The sequence below is a fragment of the Acinonyx jubatus genome, chromosome A3 (assembly GCF_027475565.1).
Source record: "Acinonyx jubatus isolate Ajub_Pintada_27869175 chromosome A3, VMU_Ajub_asm_v1.0, whole genome shotgun sequence".
NCBI lineage: Eukaryota > Metazoa > Chordata > Mammalia > Carnivora > Felidae > Acinonyx > Acinonyx jubatus.
In genome coordinates, this window is record NC_069388.1 from 61,234,479 (window position 1) to 61,257,387 (window position 22,909).

At 48.1% G+C, this 22,909-nt stretch overlaps 2 protein-coding genes across 7 annotated transcripts in view; one reads left to right on the forward strand and one right to left on the reverse strand.

The window, feature by feature from the left end:
* Positions 1-11,830, reverse strand: part of CNNM4 (cyclin and CBS domain divalent metal cation transport mediator 4) — a 40,058-nt gene extending 28,228 nt beyond the window's left edge. For 2 of the 4 annotated variants that reach the window (XR_003424862.2, XM_027072592.2), the window contains exon 1: positions 10,345-11,828. Coding sequence is in view for 3 of the 4 variants with exons in the window: in XM_027072592.2 (XP_026928393.1) it covers positions 10,345-11,746 (1,402 nt within the window). In the remaining variant the exon portion in view is untranslated. Of the gene's footprint in view, positions 1-10,344 lie in introns of all 4 variants that reach the window. The other 2 variants (XM_027072593.2, XM_053200521.1) reach the window with 2 other exon arrangements.
* Positions 11,734-22,909, forward strand: part of LMAN2L (lectin, mannose binding 2 like) — a 95,676-nt gene continuing 84,500 nt past the window's right edge. Inside the window, exon 1 of one of the 3 annotated variants that reach the window (XM_027072597.2) lies at positions 11,734-11,865. The gene's annotated coding sequence lies outside the window, so the exon portion shown is untranslated. The remainder of the gene's footprint in view (positions 11,866-22,909) is intronic. The other 2 variants (XM_053200529.1, XM_053200527.1) reach the window with 2 other exon arrangements.

Genomic DNA, 22,909 nt, shown 5'->3' on the forward strand with positions numbered 1-22,909 from the left:
CTTTTTCCAGAGCTCTGGGTCTGGGGCATTTCTGGGGAGATTGGGCTTCATGGGGAGGCTCTGCTCTCTTAGATACCCCTCTACTCTGCTGCTTTTCTAGCATAACCTCTTCTCTCCCTAACTGGGACACCAGGGAGGGAGCAGGCAACAGGTGAATCCTGACATGAAACAACCCAAGTAGAGGTGCAACTGAGAAATGTGGCCCTGCCCCTTGACCTGCCTGGTTTCCTGGATCCTCAGATTAAACTCCCACGGTTGGAGCGCCAAATGTGCTGGCAATCAGGATGGCAGGCTTAACTTTCTCCAACTTTAGAGAAACAAATAATTCAGTAAATGAGAAGAATCTCCCCAATTTGAAGTTTCTCTTCCATATATTTTTTTTCCTTAAGCTCTGGCATCTGTTACCCTTAAGATATGCACTAGGGGCCCAGATAAGACGGTATCTGAATTAGCATGTAATTATATAGTGGGCTCTTTTGACCTCAATGTATTCAGAATTCCAAGAAAGGCACCACACCCGGACAGTGGGGCAGCCTGCCACCTGAGCCAGTATATGAGAACCACCACGGCCCAAGTTGGTGTCCGTGCCAACTGGGGCACCTTTGGATAGTAATAACAATAATTTTTAAAATAGCTAACATTTATTGCATGATGACAATGGTGCCAGGCACTGAGCTAAGCAGTTTACATGCCTTACCTCATTCAGTCCTCACCACAACCCTCTGAGCTGGATACTGTCATTAACATGGACAACCAAATCACCAGCAACCAAAGAGAAACTTCTGAGACTAAGAGTCAGTGACTATTTTGGGCCTTTCATGAAATAAACTCCACTGTAGATTTACTCACTTTACACACTTTTTATTTATTTATTTTTTAATGTTTATTTATTTTTGAGAGGGAGAGAGAGAGAGAGAGCATGAGCGGAGGAGGGGCAGAGAGAGAGAGGGAGACAGAGAATCTGAAGCAGGCTCCAGGCTCTGAGCTGTCAGCACAGAGCCCAATGTGGGGCTTGAACTCGTGAACCGCAAGATCATGACCTGAGGTGAAGTCGGACACTTAACTGACTGAGCCACCCAGGAGCCCCAGATCTACTCACTTTTTAATCTTACTCTTAGGGGGGTGCCTGGCTGGCTTAGTTGGTACAGCATGTGACTCGATCTTGGGATTGTGAGTTTGAGCTCCATGTTGGGTGTGGAGATTACTTAAAAAAGTAAAAATCTTTAGGTGTGCCTGGGTGGCTCAGTCGGTTGAACACATGACTCTTGATTTTGGCTCAGGTTGTGATCCCAGGGTCGTGGCACCTAACCCCAAATGGGGCTCCACACTAAGCACGGAGCCTGCTTGGGATTCTCTGTCTCCCTCTGCCCGTCTCCTGCTCATGCTCACTCTGTCTCTAAAAAAATAAATAAAAATTCTTTAAAAAAAAAAAAAAACCAACTTAGGAAAGTGTGATGAGAGATGGACTAATTAAAAAAAATTTTTGTTAATGTTTATTTCTGAGAGAGAGAGAGAGACAGACAGAGTGTGAGTGGGGGAGGTGCAGAGAGGGAGACACAGCATTCCAAAGCAGGCTCCAGGTTCTGAGCTGTCAGCACAGAGCCTGACATGGGGTTTGCGGGGCTCAAACTCGTGGACTGTGAGTTCATGACTTGAGCTGAAGTTGGACACTTAACCACCTGACTGAGCCACCCAGGTGACCCTAGATGGACTAATTTTAAAGCAGGACTCCTGGGGCATCTTGGGTGGCTCAGCCGGTTAAGCATCTGACTCTTGATTTCTACTCAGGTTATGATCTCACGGTTCATGAGTTCAAGTCCCACATCAGGCTCAGTGCTGACAGTGCAGAGACTGCTTAGAATTTCTCTTTCTCTCTCTCTCAAAATAAACTTAAAAAAAAAAAAGCAGGACTCCAGGTGACTGTGCATGTGTGCATTCATGTGTATGTGTATGTGTGTGAGAGCCTGCATGGAGGGATGAGTGAATCTGCCCCCTTGTGTAAGGAAGGGGGTGTGTGTTTAAGCATGTCCATGTGGAAGCAGAGGTGTGTGTGTGTGTGTGTGTGTATGTGTGTGTGTGTGTTGTGAGCCTGTCCTATGTGTATTTGGCGGGGGGAGGAATGAGTGTGTGTGGGAGTAAGCCTGACTGGGATGGGGGGCATGGAGCCTCCTTCCAACCAAGGATCCTGGCTGCCTGCTGGCCAGAGACTAGGCGGTCCAGAGAGCCTGGGGAAACCAGTCTTTCAAGAACCCTGCCCAGGTCACAGTAAATCAGCCCTGCAGCATGGAAGCAACTGACTATAACCTCTGGGGAATGCTCCAGCAACACCAGGTTTAACCCCCAGCAAAACAGGCTGGCAGCTAAACACACACACACACACACACACACACACACACACACACACACACCCCAACCTGGCAGCTGCACACCCCAGCCCTCTGGGCTCACCTTTTCATCAGCCACACAGTGCTGCCCAGCCCTCAGTCTGTGGAAATCCTCCAAGATACTCCTCCCAAGAATCCCAGGGATAAAAAGGGATTTCATGTCTTACAGGAGGAGCAATCAGAAGAACCAATCTAAACTGGGTTCCAAAAAGCAAGGCACAAAATTGTATGTAGACAATGGTTTCCATGTGAAAATACATATGAGCAGCTAATGGGAAAGTTTACATGGCTATAAAAATGAAAATGGTTTTTGGCAGGAAGGATGGGGTTTGGGGCAAGTAAAGTTTCAGCTCCCCGCTGCCCCCCCACCCACACACACACAAAAGAAAAAGAAAAAAAAAAAAAAGAAAATGGTTTTGATCTTGCTGCTTGTGACATGATTTTTAGAGTAAATTTCTAAAAAGATTATTATAACAAATCAAAATATTAAAAAGTAGTTCTCTCCAGATCACAGGTTCATGGGTTGTTTTGTTTAGATTTTTCTGTTTCCTAAAGTTCTGACGATAAGATGCATCTGGTTTATAATAACCACAGTAAAAAGAAAATCACATAAAAAATGGAACAGGAATAGACTGAGGAGTCCAGACTCCAGTTTATGAAGTGGGCCAGGAATCCTTTATGTAGCCACAAAGCCTTTTGGACAGGATGTCTTTCTTGGCACACTCAGGCGTGACAACAGGGGTAACCTGAGGGACAGAATGGGCCAGCATCTCGTCACAGGGCAGCTGTACTGGACAGCAGACACAGCGGCTCAGAGAAGGAGAGCAGGCAGCTGGATCAAATAGCAGCAACAGCTCCCAACAGCTACACCCCATCCTCCTAGCTGAGGGCCGTCTCAGGCGCCTCTGGGAAATTCCTGAACTCTCACATCCACGGAAAGGGCTGAGGAGCGATCACAATTTGCAGAAGCAGTTTTACCCTAAGTTGGCATCAATGACAAATACACTCATCTCTCATTCTGTGGTTTCGTCCAAAATCTCCCAGAATAAGAGGCACAGAAGTGGGGAAATGTTGCATCTTATGCACCTTTGAGGATCCAGCTAGAATGACACCTCCTTTGGAATGCCTTCCCAGACTTCTACTGATAAGAAAGGCATCGGCTTCCCCAAAGGCCCTGCCCCTTACCCATTCTCCTGTAGGACACAGTCCTGTGCTTGTGTGTTTCTGTGCACTCATCTATTTAAGCATCTGTTCAATACCCCCTGTCCTGACCAGAGGTGTTCAGGGAAACTCTGGGACTGGGCTTTCTAACTGAAAATATAGGACTTTTGAAAAGCAAACACCAGCATGTTAGATTGGTACGATCTAAGCTCTTAGGGCTTAGACAAAAGGCAGTGCCTTCCAATACACAAGTAAGAGCTGTGGGAAGTGATCTGTCAAGAGGCTGAAGAAACTGCCGTCAGTCCTGGCTTCCCTACGGAGCCTGGCCTACAGGCTATAGGATGCCAGCGACGGGGAGATGTGCAGCTGCCTGCCGGCCAGCACCATACCTCCCTAGCCACGGTGGCCATACTCCATGCCCACAAGCACCTAACCAAAGAGAAAGTGAGGAGGAGCCTGGCCAGTGTTTTGTCAGCTGCCCCGCTGGCACCGTTGCCCTAACAGGCGGCTCCTGTCACCGTCTCAGATACACTTGCTCCCTGGCAGCTTCTCAAGATCAAATCACCAGCTCAGCTGGAGACTATTTCCAGGTGGAGCTGTGAGAGACCAGGTGTGTAGCTGACTTTGCTCTCCACTTTCTTTTTTTTAATGTTTATTTATTTTGAGAGAGAGAGCACAAGCTGGGAAAGGTAGAGAGAGAGGGAGAGACAGAGAATCCCAAGCAGGCTCTGTGCTGTCAGCGCAGAACCTGACACGGGGTTCAATCTCATGACTGTGAGATATGACCTGAGCCAAAATCAAGAGTCGGACACTTAACTGACAAAGCCACCCAGATGCCCCAGCTCTCCATTCTTGAGGCTGTCCTCTCCCAGCACCTTATGACTTAACTGTCCCATCCCCAGTCTATGCTTGGCCGTCACCCTATCTGGTTTCCCCAGGAGGGTCCCAAAACCACGCCTGCCTGGCTCTTTTTCATCTCTCCAAGGAGTCACTTTAACCAAGCTTTTACATGCTCTGCATGTTCTGCCTGCTCTCAGATGACTTCCAAACCTTTAACCCTGGTTCTGGCCTCCCTCCCAAGTGCCCCCACCTAAGCACTTTCACCTGCACACTTGCCTGGATGGACTGTACCCTCACACTGCTCCGTGTGGTCCCAGACCAGCAAAATGGCCATCATCTGAGAACCTGTCAGAAATACAGGCTCTTAGGAGCACTTGGGTGGCTCTGTCCATCAGGCACCCAGCTTTGGCTCGGGTCATGATATCTCATGGTCAGTGGGTTCAAGCCCCACATCGGGCTCTGTGCTGACAGCTGAGAGCCTGGAGCCTGGTTCGGATTCTGTGTCTCCCTATCTCTCTCTTCCCCTCCCCTGCTTGTGCTCTGTCGGTCTCTCTGAAAAATAAACATTAAAAAAAAGAAAAGAAAAGAAATACAGCCTCTTAGGCCATACCCCAGACCCACTGAGCTCAACTCTGCATTTTAACAAAATGTCCAGGCAGTTCAGGTGCACGTTCAAGTGTGAGCAGCTCTGGTGAGCACAAAGGAGTCCAATCAAGGGTCACATCACTTTACCACTACCACCACCCCCAATTCTCCAAACTGTCTTTGCTTCCTCCTCTTCCCACTTCTGTTAAATGACAACATCATCCATCTGAATCCCAAGCTAGAAACCTCAGATGTTCACAACTACTTCCTGGCTCTGACTCCAACATCTCCAAAATGATCACTGAGTCCTGTTATTCTGACTTCAGAAGCATCTCGTAGGCCTAGACCTTCCTTGGCCCCACTGCACCTACCAGAACTGTGCACAGTAAGCTTCATTTACCTGTCTGTGTCCCCGGTAGACTGAGAGTTCTGTCAACAGCACTGTTTTAGTCCTCTCTGATTCCCAACAGCAAGCACCGTGTCTGACACATAGGCCTCAAAAAATTAGATGTTTATTGCAACAAAGGAACAAACCAGGAAACAAAGAGAAATAAGGTACTTAAAGTGTGTCAGATGGTAGGAACCAAAAGTAAAGGCAAAATTATGCAGTGTTTTTTCTTAATAAAGTTGTTTCAGGAAGAAAAACGTACGTGGGAGAAGTGTGCTGTGGCACAGATGGAAACATGGGAGGAGTTTTTAATGAAAATATTTCTAGCTGTTTTTCTCTTCAATATATATGCCCAGTAACTTTCTACAAGGTCAGTAATAGGTCCAAAGTCATCTCATGGGTCGGTGACCAGGGTGGGTGGAGTTTAAACCCAAGTCTTTACAGGGGGCTAGATGGTTATAAAGTAGGTGGGGAAAGATAAGATGCCTACAAATGAGCACAGTGTCTGAAAAGGGCAGGAATGTCACAGAGGGAAAGGACAGCAAAAAGCTGAAAGGTGAGCTTCATTGTGGGGCTGGAGTTTCTGACTGATTTGGGAGAGCTTATTAGTCACTTTGCCTCCAGGGTCTGAGAGGATCTTTGGTAAAGGAAAAACGCAACTGGGCCAGGAGTAGCCCAGGGAGCCGCTATTCTAAGATCTCAAGCTGTAGACAAAGCCAACCACAACATCCAGTACTGCAAACAGTTCTAGACGAGGTGTAAGTCGAGGTTTAAGTCGGTTTAAGTCAAAGGACCAAGGTTCAAATGGCATGAGCCTCTCAGTGGCCTTATAGCTCTAACCAATCAGATAGTCTTACTCCTGAGGTCCTGCAGCACCTAGCCCCATGTCTTGCACAGACAGTATGAGGTTCAACAAATATCTAATGATAAATGCCTTGAGTTGGGAGGCAAAGCAGCTGAGAAGCTGTAACCTTCTACCTTAGTCTCTAAGGGAAGCTCAGCCTCATGTCTGCAACTAACTTCTCAAGCCTGTCTAAGTGTGTAGGAGCATCTTCATGACTCACACTAATGAGTGAAGCTATGTATGTATACTCCCGATGGCCAAAAACTGCTTATTCAGAGAAACAGAAGCACAGGAAAGGGGAACCATGCATCACATTCAAGACCCCAGACTCTGGGGACCTGGGTGGCTCAGCTGGTTGAGCGTCTAGCTTCAGCTCAGGTCATGATCTCACGGCTTGTGGGATGGAGCCCCACATCAGGCTCTGTGCTGCCAGCTCAGAGCCTGGAGCCTGCTTCTCACTCTCTGCCCCTCCCCTGCTCGCACTCTGTCTGTCTGTCTCTCTCTCAAAAATAAATAAATATTTAAAAAAAAAAAAAAAAAAAAAGGACCCCATGGGGCGCCTGGGTGGCTGAGTCAGTTAAGCATCTGACCAGTTAAGCTCAGGTCATGATCTTGCAGTTTGTGAGTTCAACCACCGCATCGGGCTCTTGTGCTGACAGCTGGAAGCCTGAAGCTTGCTTCTGGTTCTGTGTCTCCCTCTCCGCCTCTCCCCCTGCTCATGCTCTGTGTCTCTCTCTCAAAAATAAACATTAAAAAAAAAAATTAAAAAAAAAAAAAAGGACCCCAAACTCTGCTTCTCAGTCTGTGAACCATTATACGTTACTGTAGGAGCTCCTCCTGTCTTGATGCAACTAGAAATATCAAGTCCCCTGGATAAACAGCACAACACCCATTTTACTTTATCCCTTATCCAGCTCCTCAAAATTCTAATACCTATGGACTGGGGACAATTCTGTCTCAAATCTAACAGGTTCATTCATTCCATGACTTTTTATTGAGATGTCTTACTATGTGCCAAGAACCATTCTAGGGCCTAGGGATACACCAGTGACCGAAACAAAGAGCTCTGCTCTTTGGAACTTATATTCTAACGGAAGGAGACAGACAATAAATAGCATAGTAAATCTGTAAATTACGGAGTTGTTAGAAAGTGATTTATGCTATAAAAAAAGAAACATTAGCACAGGGTGGCAGAGATCAGGAAGGTCAAGGAGGATGGAAGGTTATAGTTTCAAATGGGACAACAGGAAAGCCTCATTGAGAAGGTAAAGTTGAAGCAGACAGGAGGGAGGGGAGACAGTGAGGCATGTAACGTTTGGGGAAAAACATTCCAGCCTGAAGAACAGTCAGGGCAAAGGCCCTAGTGTGGGAGTGTCCTGGTGTCTTCAAGGAACAGTAAGAAGGCCAGCAGGGCTTGCCAGATAGTCAGTCATTCATTAGTTGTTCATGCATTCATTCATTCATTCATTCACTTAAGAAACATTTACTACAGACCCATCTCTTTGCCAGGTACTAAGTGGTGAAAACACTAATAAGGCATGATCCCTACCCACACAGAACTCATAATGTTGGGGAACAAGGAGGAGACAAAATGACCTTAAAACAGAATTACACTCAGAGCAGAAAGACTCTGGCAGAGGTCAGAGTTGGGCCCTCACCCAACTTGGAGATGCTGAAGAGTCTACTGAAGCATAAGACCCTCAGGCAGATGCCTGACCACACTTGGCAGGCACCCAGCTCTTGTTTTGATGCTGCCGACAATGCTGGCCATGTTAAGCTTGCTCACTGGGTTTTTCTTAGCTAAAAAAGAAGCCTTCCAAACATCAGATTTGTAAAGAAAATCTTTTAAGGTGCAAATGCAAAGTGTTTCCGTGTCCTAGAGGGCCTCAGACTTCACAGGTAAATGCCAGATGGAAAGATTTTGGAGAGGCCATATTGGGGGCAGCCCAGAGTGGCAATGAGTTAGGACGGAACCACAAAGCCCGAGGATGTGTCCATTAGGAGTGACCATCATATCACACACACATCTCCAGGGCTTCATGCTGCACTGGGTAGACTGTGCCTGCATTTCCATGGAATTAGCAGCACCCCCTCCAGGGCTAGGGTGAGGGCTGGGGCTCAGGTTCAGACCACTGGCCCCTGTTAAGTAAGGTCTAGTGAACTAAAATGTACATCTGGAGAGTTCCACTCAGCAGAGCTCTGGGCCGAAAGATGCTAGCTCTATGTTCCCAGCTTCCTGAAGTAATACTTTTTTTACGTGATGAGTCCAAAGATGGTCCTGCCAACCCCAGGAAGCTCCCACCAGACAAGAGCTGAACCCTGCTGATCAGGGGCTGGGAAGCCCAGCCCAGCCAATCCACACTGGCTGTTTCCAGACTCGAGATGAACGATGCAAACGTGCTTGTAGGGTGTGTCACCAGCAACAGTCCCAAGGACCATAGAGGTGGTGAGCAGGAAGCCGCCCTGGTGAGTCCCAACCAGGTTCCTCACCAAGCAACATGGGAGAAGTCCTCAGGGCCAAGAGGCTGCAGGGTGAAGGTGGGGCACAAATCCTCACTGCTCTTCAGGCTCAGCTACCTGGGACAGACAGGTTCTAGGGCCTGGACCTGCAAAGCTCCCCCCACACTGTGCCATCACCACCAGATGTCCCTTCAGTCCCTCTGCAATGAAGCCACCTTACCAGACTGTCTCCCACTTGGACTCATGTTACTCAAGTCCTTCTCAGATCTGATGCTACGAGTCACTCTCTCAAACTGATGAAGGGAGGGTACCAATCTCCCACTCTGGCCCTGACCAGAGAGCATCTTTTAAGACTAAACCTGGCAGGGCTTCCTCCTACCAATCCCACCCTCCACCACTGACCTAGCCAGTTCCAGGCTCTCCCCAACTCTCATGAAATAATAGACTGACAAGCGTCTGAGGCTTGCTCCCTGCTTGAGTGCCGAAGGTGCTCCCAGCCCTAAACTGGCAGGCTGCCTCAGCCAGCAGGAGCTCTACCTATGGGGAAAGGAAGCAAAATCCCTGGTCCCTTCCCCCATTCCTTTATGAAGAGCTTCCCTTTCTGCCTCCTCATTCCCTTTGGCCTAGGAGGGTTTTACTCCATAATTGGCTTGTTTACTGCCACTGAGGGCTTCTGGGTGGCACAAGTGGGAGGAAAAGTTTTGTTGGAAGTAAGGAAAGGGGTGTGTGTCCTGAGCTTTGAGGCTGGTGAGTAAAACTTCCAAGTGCCTTTCTAACTACCTGAGAACTGGCCAAGAACCCATGTGAGAAAAAAACACAAGGCACTGCAAGGCCAGCTGAAGATTCTCAGACCACAGGAGGGAAGCTTATGTTTGGCGCCTGCAAAAAGACAGAACAATAACCAAAACTTGATGTGCTTGCTTCTGCCGAGTAGTCGAAAGCATTACTTGGCACTGTTCTGAGTGGGGAGCAAACCAGAGACCTCCCAATTCGGCTTCTGTGGGCTAGGAGCTCCAGTAACATCACTCTTGCTCAAAACTTCCGAAAGCTCCAAGCTCCAAGCAAACTTACTGCCCTGACTGCAGGCTCTTCCAAAGGCCCCAGATGACTCAGCCTCTCCCCCCTGACCACTGAGCGGCAGAGCCTATACCCAGCTCAACAGGACCATCTGCTGGGCCACAAGCACATCCTTTGCCACCCCAGTCAGGTGCTCTGCAACTCATGGGGTTCCCCGTGCCTCAAGTACCACGTCTCCCCATATCTTCAGGCTCTCCTAAAATGCTTCCTCCCATGTGAAGGTTTTCCCAGGTCCCCAGCCCCTTCCCCACCTCAGCCCACTCAGATGTGGGGCTCCACACTCTAATGTCCGTGGCCTCTTTTAAGGCATTAGCCTTACTCTGTCCTGCTTCAATAGCTCCCTGAGGCCTTGCTCTATCCCTCCAAGTGCACGAGTGTGTCTCAGCTCTGATTCACCTGAAGCACAAAGCACAGTAGCTGGCAGACAGCAGACGCTTAGGAAATGTTCCTGCTGTCCCAAATACCATTCACCTCAGAGGCACAGGAAGTGATGGGCAAAGGAAAAGAGTCACACAAAAACACTAAGACCAGCAGACACAAAACAGGCAAGCGAATGAGAGGTGTCACAAAGACAGTTAACGGAGAGGGCGAGCATCAGGCCTTACCCTTCTTGAACTCCTCCAGCATGGCATCCAACTTGGTGTCATGGAAGACAAAATGCACTGGATGGTTATAGAAGCGGGTGATAGTCTTGAGGGGGGTGCAGTCGTCAGGGTCCACGAAGGCCAAGTCTTTGACATAGAGAATATCTACAATATTGGACTGCTCGTCTTCAAACACGGGGATGCGGGTATAGCCACTTTCCATAATCTCCGACATGGTGTTGAAGTCCAGGATGGCATCACTGCGGATCATGAAGCAGTCTTGGAGCTGGGTCATGATGTCCTCCACGGTCTTGGTCCGTAGCTCCAGGGCACCCTGGATCATATTTAGCTCCTCTTTCACCAGATCATTATAGGGCTCCGTTACCTTCAACATCTCCATCAGCTTCTCCCGATTGTAAACAGTGCGAATCTCCTGGCCCAAAACAAAATCCAGGAGCTTGCTAATGGGGAAACTGAGGGGGAAGGTGAGAAGCATAAAGAATTTGGTGAGAATGATAGTATTGGCACCCACTGCCAGCCCGTGTCGGGAGCACAAGGCCTGAGGTACAATCTCCCCAAAGATGACAATGCCAATGGTGGAGGAGGCCACCGCCATGAGTCCAGACCCAATGAGGATGTCTAGAAGGATGGTGAGGGAGGTGTTGACCAGCACGTTTCCCAGGAGCAGCGAGCAGAGTAAGTAGTTGCCCTTGCGCCGAATGGGCTCGATCTTCCGGGCATAGCGCCTTTCCTTCTGGGTGCCACAGTTCTGCACGATGCGCAGCTCCATGGGGTCCAGGGCCATAAGCCCCAGGTTGAGACCAGAAAATATGCCCGACAGCACCAGCAGCACCATAATGAGGAGGATGTGCAGCCAGAGGGGCAGGAACCTCCCAGCCTCCTCCACCATGAAGAGCAGCGAGTCCTTATCGGTCCACCTCTGCCAGGGCCCGTCCACCCCAGCCCGGGTGCACAGTGCATACAGTTTCATGTTCTCGCTCCTCCGGAGGAACTTAGTGAGCACCACCAGCATCCCGGACGTGTTCCCTCGACTCACGTTGACCAGCTGCTGGACGACCAGGTCCTTGGTGAGCTCGGGGCAGTTGGTGGAGTTGTGGGTGGCCTCGGAGTTGTCCACCTCGGTGAAGGAGATCAGGTTGCTGGAGAAGGAGCCCAGCCTCTGGCCGTACAGCCTCAGGTTCACCGTACTGCCCTCGGACACGAAGATGATGCCATCCGGATTCATCCCACACGATTTGTTACAGCTCGCCAGCCTCATGCCCAGGATCGCGCCCCGCTGGGGGTCGCTCTGACCCCGGGCCCCCCGCGCCCACAGCAGCACCAGCAGCAGCAGCGTCGCCAGGAGGAGGCGCCCTCGGGCCGGCCCGCCGCCCCGGCGCCCGCCCCCGCCCACCGGCGCCATGTTGCTGCGGCTCGGCCGCCGCCGCTCCCCGCGCCCCGCCGCGCGGCCCCGCTCCCGCCGCTGCTCCTGCCGCTTCGCCGCCGCCGAGCCAACTGCCCGGGCCGCAGGCCTGACGTCAGGTCAGCGCCCCTCCCGCCCCGCCCCGCCGACCCACGCCCCTTATTTGCATGGGAGACCCCGCCTCTGGAAGCGCGGCCCCGGTGCCCGCCCTTAAGGGGGTCCCGCGCTTAAGGTGGAGCTGCGCCTGAGCGCGGGAGCCGCGGGCGGACGCTCGCCCCGCCCTTCTCCTCGCGCGGCCATTCCCGCGGGCCTTTCTGCTCACGGGTTGTACGCGCGGCCCGCTCTCCTGCTGCCCAGGCCTGCGCTCCTGGTCTCGCCGCTCCTCTGCCGCAACCTAGCCGGGCTTCGCATGCTCGGCTCTTTCCCCAGAGCCCTGGCGCTTTCTTGGCCGGGTCTGGGGGGGATTGCTCTTTGCTGGAACCTCGGAAGCAGTACCACGTTGTGCTCGGGCGAGAAAAATGCTTTTACTGGTACAAAAAGAAAAAAGAAAAGGAGAACCTGAGGTCTGAGGCCTGAGAGGCCTACAGGCCTTTCGGCCTTGCAGAGTGCCCCTTGAAGACTTTTGTGGCCTCTGCACTCTTGAGGGTTTTGATGACCTTGTCCCAAAGCCAGAAGTAGGTTCCACGGCCCTGCCCCCAGTCTGAGACATCCTTTGGCCAGTGGCTGCCTGGTTGGAGGAGAATCTGGGAAACTGAAGATATAGATTGTACCCGCAGAAAGAGGGGCCAGGGTCCGTCCTAGTCTTATCTCAGGTCATTTCCTTTTAGGACGCAAATGTTGAGTCCCTCCTATGTGCCAGGCATCTTGTTCCAGACTCTGACAATATAGCGGTGAATAAGCCAAAGCCCCTGCCCCCTGGAGTTTACAGTCTAGAGCAGACAATAAGCAAGTAAACACACATGCATAATATTTATTTAATCCTTTGCACAACACTAAGAGATAGTGTTATTTTTCCATTTAACAGATGAAGAAATTGAATCTAGGCACAAGTTGGAGTCCCTCCAGATTGCTATTTTAAGAACAGGCTTGTGTGACTGGTAAGGCACATTGGAGTGTCTCTCATACCAGGTTTCTATATCTATAAAACGGGAGTAAGAGTGACAAGGCGGCACCATCTCACTAAGCTTATGGGAACACTTGGCCTAGGCATTGAACAGGACAGGGCAATTCTGAATGTTCTGTGTAGCTGATGTTGTTGCCTGCCCTTCCAGACCAAACCCCTAACCCCAAATTGTGGTGGTGACTGGCCAGCTGGAGCAGACGCATGTGAAAATGAGCTGAGAGGTGTGGCGCCAGGCCTAGCCCTGAAATGACTACTTCCTGGATGGCCCTACCTTGGTGTCAGTTAGCGACTATGAATTGAGCACCAAGCACTCAGGAGGTGTGGGGAAGACCGCAGCCGCCTGCCCTGTTAGGGGGAAGGAGACAGACAGACAAACAACCTCACAATAATTGCAGAGGTGCACAAAATAGGGAATCGGGTACCAGGTTGACCACTGGGTCTCAGAGCAAGTTTTTTTCCCAACCCTGGAGACACAGAATCCACTTTACTCTCTCCCTGCACAAACACATGTGTTTATTTTTGTTGTGGTATACTGTTTGCCAATAAAAGCAACAATCAATACCAGCCGGAAAGAGCCCAGAGAGGAACAATCCTATAGTGTTGTGCATACTAGGCCAGCCTGAAGCAGTCTCTTTCAGGTAGGTGCCTCACTTCATATTCTACAGTGTTTCTAGCTGGCCACTTTTGTAAGGAGTAGGAGCCCCCGGCTGGGCACTAGCCGAGACAGAGCAAAAACAGAAAGCAGAACCTTGGACTGGCTGTTCCCTCCCTTCTCCACCGATACAGGATGAGCCACCTGCATCACCTCAGAGCAAGCCCAGCTTTCAGAGAGGCTTTTGTCCACCTCATTTCATCTTTTTCCAGCCAGCTGGAAACACCCTTCCCATGGTACTTAGAGACTTTACCATTCTATTATTGACCAATTGGCTATTTTTATTTTGCCCTTTTCAAACTGTCAAACTCAGAAGCTCCCTGTATATGCACTGAGTCCAATAAGAGAAGTCAACAAAGGGAAGGGGAAAAAAAAGCTTTTGAGATACTTGGGTTTAAGTGGGAATCTGGTAAGAAGAGTTAGTCTCTGCTAAAGTTCATTTAATTCCATCCATCCACAATTGCATTCACATCCGTACTTAAGTGAATAGAACAGAATCAACAAAGTAAAGAAATGAAATACCTTGTTGCCCACCCAGAGCCTTCAATCTGGCAGCGAAGACAAGAATCTCTCGAAAAAAATTAAAAGCAGTGGAACTCATAAAGTGTCAGAGGAGCTATTTGAGGTCCAGACTGGAGTCCAGGTTCATTTCCTGCCAGGCTTTTTTTTCCCCCCTAAAATTTGTTCCTATCTATCTGTCTAGCGAGTGAGCAGGGAAGGGGCAGAGAGAAGGAATCCAAGCAGGCTCCGTACTGCCTGTACAGAGTCTAATGTGGGGCCCCAGCCCACAAACTGGGAGATCATGACCTGAGCCAAAACCAAGAGTCAGATCTTCAACCAACTGAGCCACCCAGGTACCTCTCCTGCTAGGCTTTTATCTCTGGTTAGGGCATTTAAACTTTTCTGATCTGCAGAGTTGAAAAACCTCTCCCACAGATCGGTGGGGACAACATGGAGATGGGGGTCTATCTGTGTGAAGAGTCAGGAAGCCTGGACCAATGTGTGGCTTCTGTGAACCAGGCTGTGAGAAGTGCAGAAAGAGATGTGCAAATGAGAAGTCTGTCTACTTTGGGGGTCAGACCTGTTTCTCTGCTGCAGGGTGGAAGCCCTTACTCCCCTGAATTATCTCCACTTGCAAGTAAGGAGTTTGGGGAAGGTCTTTCTCAGAGGGGTCTGGTACCTGACTTCTGAGCATCACAGAGCACTCCACTCATGACTTTGGGACCTGACAGGTTCTTTCTGGGCCCTATGGCAACATGTCTACACCTCCCGGAGAGCACTCCTTTCTGGTCCTGTGCAGGGAGACAGGCTTAAAAGTCTATTGCCCCTTATTTTGTACCTGGCGATGTGCTGACCCTAAGAATCCAATGAAGAACAAGGTCCTAAATAGTAACCTGGGATCTCCTGTTCCACTCCTCAGGCTGTGATCCTCCCAGGCTGTTTTCTTAGTCCTCTTCAACATTTGGGTGTCCAGGATGAGGAGTTGCTGCCAGATAAGCAGCCCATCTGCTGGTGGAGCTCAGAGCCTGAGGGCTGCCATGCCCCCCCAAGTCTCTTGGAGGATGCTGTGGGCCCTGGGGTTCAAAAGCCTGGTTGGGAGCAATTTTCAGAGTGAGGGAGGGGCCACATCAATACATGCAGTGGCCTGTTCACCAGCTCTCCGCAAATCTGCAATAACCCTGAGCATTTGCAAGTTATATCTGTGCTATTAAATTGTCTTGGGAAAGAAGGGGCAGTCATCCTTCCACAGAGGGACAGAGCAAGCATGGGGGTAGCTGAGATGGTACCGTGGCTCAAATCTCAACTCAGGTCACCCCAACAAGTGGGGACATGAGGACCTGGTATCATTTTCTACCTGAGACAGACACCTCATTAAGCCAGAGGAGGGGATGAAAGCATCAGAACAACGGATTCAGGCCAATAATAGGATGTGCCTGTGACAGGAAGTAGAATGCCAGAACAGCAAAGGGGAGGAAGCGTTTGTATTAATTGGGTAGGTTTCAAAGCTCCATGGCCATAGGACAAATTGTTCTCCTTTGGGACAGGACCACAGGAGGGAGGATGCCTCACCATAGGGGTTCAGGCACAGCTCAGGAGGCACACTGTGGGGCTGGCTTGGCCATGGATTGCCTGTGTAACCTGGGACTCTGGGACATTCTGGAGTATTGAGTCAAATGATGCCTGGCACCTGGTAAGAGCTCAATGAACATGATCAGTAACCATGATAGTGATGGACATGACAAGGCAGGGATTTTTAGAGGACACTCAGATTTCATTAGCCCCACTGTGTATCTGCATCCAACTCTAGCTACTGTCTTCGAGGTCTTTCCCTTCCCTTTCCCTGCGAGACAGAAAGTCTATAGAGGATGATAGAGAAGAGAGGCCAAGGGAGATCATCAGGGACTAAACAAGACCACCTGGACCCCTTGGGGCTCCGTGGTAAGGGAACAAAGGAGGCTGGGGTGCAGGTAGTGCTGCTGGAGGTGACAGGGGTTGTCATGGTGCATGCAGGTTCAGGCTGCAAAGGCTGGCAAGTGGGAAAGTGGGAAGCCTGTCACTCAGATCTGAGAGATTTGACAACCCAGAAGGCAAGTCCTCCTGGGGAGAGCAGGGCCCCTGTGAAGAGTCCCAGGCAAGCACAGGTGTGAGAGGGGCTGAGCTCCAGGGCCCTGCCTACTCCCCTTTCTGCTTTCCTCCTCCCCTCCTGCACTGGAGAGCCCTGTCCCCAAGACTGGGTACCCCAACAAGCTTTTCCTTCTGCCTCCAAAAACACCAAGACCCTTTTTTATGTTAAGAGATTAACTGTTAATCACAAGAGAAAAGTAAGGAAGAGCAAGATAAAAAACACTGAGTATTTACAAAAGCTTAAGAACAACTTCTTGAAGTCATTGTCCCTAGTTTCCAACCCTTTTTCATAGCTGGCAAATGGAAACAGGCTATAGAGAAATGCCATGGGCTCTGTCCCTTACCAGATGGTGAATTGGGGCAATAGTGCTTGACTTCTTAGGGTCTTGATTTCTCCATTTTTAAGATGGGGATCAAGAGACCCTTGGATTGTACTAAAGGGACTAAATGAGCCCAAGTTTGGTAGCACTGCTCCTAAATATGTTTCTTTTCCTTCCCTCAGGCCAGGACTTTCATATTACATTTTATTCATTTATTCATTCCTGTATTTTTATATTTTTACTGGGCTTTTAAAATTGCCAAAATGATACATGCTCCTTGCAACAAATTCAAATCATAAATAGAAAACAGAAGTTCCCCCAACTTCCCTATCCACTGCCCAGAAATTGTTTCTCTGTATTCTGCCACCTTCTGCCCACTTCATTTTCTCCTTTACTCTGGACTGTAGGCCATTTCCCACTGGATTGAGAGTCCCTCAAGGACAAAACCTGTGTCATAGTCATCTCTGTATCCAACATGCTTGGTATTCCATATGCATTTGTGGAATGAATTGGGTTTTCCTAAAAAAGGGGCTAGGAATAATACTGTTGGGGGCCAGGAATGGGAAATGAGGAGGAAGCTTCTAGCCAGTAGTTTTATATATAAAATTGCAGCTAGAAAACTGTTTCATGAAATTGCATTTACCCCATAATACAATTTCCACTCTAGCCTATGTCTTAAAAAAATGAAGAAAAAAAAAAAAGTCTGCCCTGCACCTAACTAAAGTGATTTCTTGGCTGATCTCCAAGTTGAAAAATACTGGCATCAGTCTCATGCATTGCTCATGAGCATCCACTGGAATTCTCTTTGTATGAAACTTAGGAAGACTGGTGGGAGTTTGAATGTTCTCCTTATAAATGATACCCACACCCACAGTGCCTGGCATAATCCACATGAGGCAATAAATCTCCCCAGGCAGATCAGTGAGGCAAGTTCCTGATCACCGAATCTTATTGTCTCCCAGCCCTGCCCAGAAAAGGAGACGGCCTTTGAGACCTTCATTCCCAAGTGTCCAGATTTCTACAGGTTTGTCCCAAACAATTGCGCAGGTACCAAATACCTGTAGAGCCTTCAACAAATGGCGAGGCCCGAAGGGCCTTGGGGCCTTATCTCCAACATGAGGGGACTGGGTCTGATAATCAGGTTCTATCCTCACTTAAATTCTCTGATGTGTAATTTTCCTAAGCAATCAAGAGAAGGCAAAGATAAGATCAACAAGATCATGGAGTGCCTAGGTGGCTCAGTCAGTTAAGGGTCCTACTCTGGATTTCGGCTCAGGTAATGATCTCACAGGTTCCTGGGATTGAGCCCTGCATTGGGCTCTGCAATGCCGGTGCACAGCCTGCTTGGGATCCTCTCTTTTCCTCTCTCTCTGCCCTGCCCCCACTCACCCTCTCGCTCTTTCTCAAAAACAAATAAAAATTAAAAAAAAAGAGAGAGATCAGGGCCACCTGGGTGGCTCAGTCAGTTGGGCGTCTGATTTTGGCTCAGGTCATGATCTCATGGTTGGTGGGTTCAAGCCCTGCGTTGGGCTCTGTGTGGACATCTCAGAGCCTGGAGCCTGCTTCGGATTCTATGTCTCCCTCTCTCTCTCTGCCTCACTCCAGCTTGTGCTTCTCTTTCTCTCTCTCTTAAAACTAAATAAACATTAAAAAAAAAAAAAAAGATCAACAGGATTAGATGTAGTGGGCATCTGTTGCTCTGAGCTGTCCAGCTTCCTGTCCCCTTCTTCAGGGAACAGTACTCCCTGTTCTCTGGGGACCTGTCCCACCTCCTTTCGCATGGATTCTACTGGAGACAGACAACTGACCAGGCCTGTACAAAGTACCTCAGGCCATAACAGTTGACATCTAGGGTGGACAATTGTCCACCTAGGGTGGACAGGATACCAAGAAGCTCCAATCAGGAGTCTGCTGTAGGCTTTTATATGGGGAGAGAGTCCCTAACTGGAGATCACAGTTTCTGCTCCCTGGACTTGGAGTGGGGAAGGGCCTTGGTCAGTCCTCAGTTCTCCAATCACTGTAGCCAGTTTTGGAGAGGGGAGGTGTTTGTGGATGTGTGGATGTGTCAAGCGAAATGGGTCATGTGCTTGTTCTAGGATACTTCCCTCTTCATTTTCAGGATCAAACTTCTCCAATATTGGGGCCTGGAAGGGCAAGAAGGGAAGAAAGAGAATTTGTCTTTGCTTAATCTCCCATAGTTTGAAACCTTCCCCTCCGCCCCCGACTTTGTGGTTGTTGCCACTTGACTGTATGTTGTGTGTGTCCAGTTGTTGGTTTCTCATAGTAGAAAGTTCACCTCAGCCCTTGTTGGGACTCCTCCCCTCCAGCTTCTTGCCATTGAGATACACTTTGCCTGTCAGGCAGCCCCTCTTGAATGAGTCCACCCAATGGTTGCAGTATAGACCACCCAGGGCAAAAGAGTAAGTCTACTGCCTAAGCAGAAGTCTAATTGTGGAATAAGATGCCAGTCTCTCTTCTTGCAGGACCCTCCGAATTTTCTTTTTCTTTTTTTTTTCTCTCCAAGTTTTCTTAGAGCATCTCCTTCGCTTGACTTTGACAGGTATGTTAGTTACCTATTGCCGCATAACAAATGCAGAACTTAGTGGCCTAAAATAATAATCACTTATTATGTCATAGTTTCTGTGGGTCAGGAACTGGGAAGCAGTTTAGCTGGGCGGTTCTGGCTCAGAGTTTCTCACAAATTGAAGTCAAGATGTTGGCTGGGGCTGAGGTCATCTGAAGGCTTGGTTGGGGCTGGAAGATTCACCTCCAAGCTCATTTACATGGATGCTGGCAGGAGGACTTGGTTTTTTGTCCCATGGACCTCTCCATTGGGCTATTTACAACATGGTAGCTGGCTTTGCCTGTAATACATGATTTGAGATGGAAGCCATGTCTTTTATGGCCTAGCCTTAGAAATGACGTACCACCACATCTTCCATATCCTATTGGTCATATGGACCAAAATTGATACACGACGGGAAAGGACCCTACAGGAGCAGGTGGCAGGGGTCAGAGGGGACCGTTTGGAAGCTGGCTATCACAGTAGGTGAGGGAAAGTCCTCTCTACTGAGCACTAATCAGCTGACAAACTTCCTCCGACCCTGACCCCCAACTGCTCTTCTTAAATATTGGGAATTTGGTCTTACTGGGATGATGGTTAGGATCAGAGGGCCCATTCTCTGCTTGGATTTCCAGTAGATGCATAAACCCAGGACCACCAAAATTAAAATATCTTTCCTCCAAAACATATCTCTCTCATGATTTCCCTCCTATCAGTATATGACGATTCCATCTTTCCAGCTGCTGTAGCCAGAAAATCTTGGAATTATCCTTTTTTCCTCTGGTTCCTTTATACCTCTATCAGATCGATCAACAAATCTGTTAACTGTACCTTGAAAATACATCTAAAATCCAGCTACCTCTCCTCACTTCTGCTGCCACCACCCAGGCCCCAGGCACCTTCCTTGCTCACTTGGATTACCAATATTCTTGGTCTCCTTGCTTCTGCCCTTTCCTCCCTACAGTTTTTTCTCAAGCCAGCAGCAGAGTGATTCTCTAAAACACTTAAATGATAAACCCCCTCTGATCAAAACCTTCCAGAGACTCCCAGTTTCTTTAAAAAATTTTTTTAATGTTTATTTATTTTTGAGAGACAGAGACAGAGAGACAGACAGAGTGCGAGTGGGTGAGGGGCAAAGAGAGAGGGAGACACAGAATCTGAAGCAGGCCCCAGACTCTGAGCTGTCAGCACAGGGCCTAATGCAGGGCTTGAACTCACAAACTGCCAGATCATGACCTGAGCTGAAATCAAGAGTCAGATGCTCAACCGACTGAGCCACTCAGGTGCCCCTTTTGTTAAGTAATCTTTACACCCAACATGGGGCTTGAATTCATGACCCAGAGATCAACTGTCTTATGCTTTTCTGACTGAACCAGCCAGGCGCCCTCACTCCTTTCTTCATTTAAATATTTATAGCAATTGTTTGAGGTAGGTGTTACTATCATTCTCCTTTTACAGATAGAAAACTGGGTCCCAAAGAGGTTAAATAACTTGCTCAAGGTCATACAAGATCAATAAGATCAAAAGAGCCAAGAATTGAAACCTAAACCTGTCTAGGTTTGCATTCCAAGCTGTCATTCTCATTGAGAAACATTGAAACCAAGGAACATCATAAAAGTCTTCATGATTTTTAGAATATAGAAATCTTTTTACAGCCATGTATGAGTCTAGTTGTTTAAAGAAATACCAAGTGGAATATGATTTAAAGAAATATAATCATATTTTTTAAGAATTTTAAAAAATTGTTTATTTCTGAGAGAGGGAGAGTGTGAGTGGGAGAGGGGCAGAGAGAGAGGGAGACAGAGGATCTGAAGCAGGCTCTGCACTAACAGCAGAGAGCCTGATGCAGGGCTTGAACTCACTAACGGTGAGATCATGACCTGAGCTGAAATCAAGAGTCTGGTGCTTAACCAACTGAGCCACCCAGGCACCTCTACCATCATATTTTTGCAGTTGTACTCCTTATGCATTAATCTCAGTTTTTATCCATCAGTATTTGGTCTAACCTTGACTTCTTGGTTTTTCCCCTAGAGCTAATAACCCTCAGTCTGACTTTTGGAAGTAGCCATCATCTGGTTGGCTCAGGACTTCGGGCCAGGTTAACTTCCAAGATAGCTTCCCTGGTTCACATGGCTCCCACCCATCCTGAAGAGCCTGCAGTTTCTTACAGCAATGGGTGCTGCTTGCTGCAGAGCATGGGAATTTCCAACCTCATTCACCCCCTCCCTTGGCTTCTATCATAGCTGTAGATCAGCTGTCCCCTTGCACTTCCCCACTCATCCAGCATCCGGAGAGCTCAGGGCTCCTGTCTGTTCATTTCCACAGGCAGAAGGTGAATGAGGAAAATTATACCCACCAAAGACTTTTATTTTTTTTAGTTGTTTGACCTTTGAAGATACAGCATATCCTATTTCTAATTATAAGCCCCAGTGATAGGATTTACACATTATACACTTCTACTCTGCCAGCCCCCCAAGATCCCTGAGGAATGTTCTCACATCAGTCAGTAGTTTCTATTCCATTTATAAACCAATTTCCAGTACATATACTTTCTTCTAAAAAGACCAAATCCAGGGGCCCCTGGGTGCCTCAATCGGCTAAGCATCCAACTTGGCTCAGGTCATGGTCTCGAGGTTAATAAGTTCAAGACCCACACTGAGGTCTCTGCTGTCAGCACAGAACCTGCTTTGGATGCTCTGTGTCCCTCTCTCTCTGCCCCTCCCCTGCTTGCATGTACTCCCAAGCACGCACTCTCTCTCTCTCTCTTTCTCTCTCTCTCTCTCTCAAAAATAAATAAAAACTGGGGCACCTGGATGGCTCAGTCATTTGAGCATCCGACTTTGGCTCAGGTCATGATCTCATGGCTTGTGGGTTCAAAACCCAGGTTGGAGTCTAGCTCAGAACCTGGAGCTTGCCTCAGATTTTGTGTCTCCCTCTCTTTCTGCCCCTCCCCACCCACACTCTCTCAAAAATAAATAAACATTAAAACAATTAAAATAAATAAGTAAATAAACATTAAACAAAATAAAAATAAAGGGACCAAATCTCCTTTCCTAGAACACATTTCAGAACACAAGTAGACAAGCCATAACAAAACTTTATGAACAATAGTGATTTGTGTACTTATAGAACTCTTTAGAGTCTACAGTGTGCATGTTCATCCTTTATACATTTTTTCATTTAATGCTCTCAACAACCCAGTGTGGTAGGTTTCATCACCCAATTTACAGATAGAGAATTTGAGGCTAAGAGAGATTGTGTCATTTGCTTCAGGTCATAAGGTAGAGGTAGATCTCAAAACGGCAGATGTTTTCATTCCAACTCCACATGCCAGAGTTCTCCCTCCTTCCCAACCTCTTCCTGCAATTTTTAGTGAATCTTATGTCCCAACTTACCTGTGACAAGCAGGCATCTGGATGCCTCGAGACAGTCCCTAATTCATTTGCCCCTTCATAGAGCCACCACAGATCTGAGATCTGGTCCTCAGGATATTGATTTTTATCAATTCACTGATGGGAAAACACATTGGGGAGTGTAAGTCATACTGACTAAAGTGTTATGAAGTAATGAAGTGATAAAGCCAAATACTAATTTCTTAATTAACATATGAACATACTAGTACTAGCAATATAATAATATGCTAATACTAATTTCCTAATATGCTGAGAAATTAATTAGTTAATATACTGAGAAATTCTAAGAGAGCTAGAATGTTAAGTGGGAAGTCGTTATGAATATGTTAGGAGAGTAGGCTTGATTTTAACCAACACAGGATACTTAGAAATACTCTCTCCCTGGACAGAATTGATAGACTCAGACATATTTTCATCCATTGACTGTTCTTTTTCCAGATTGCAGACTCCTCTCTCTTTTTAGTTAT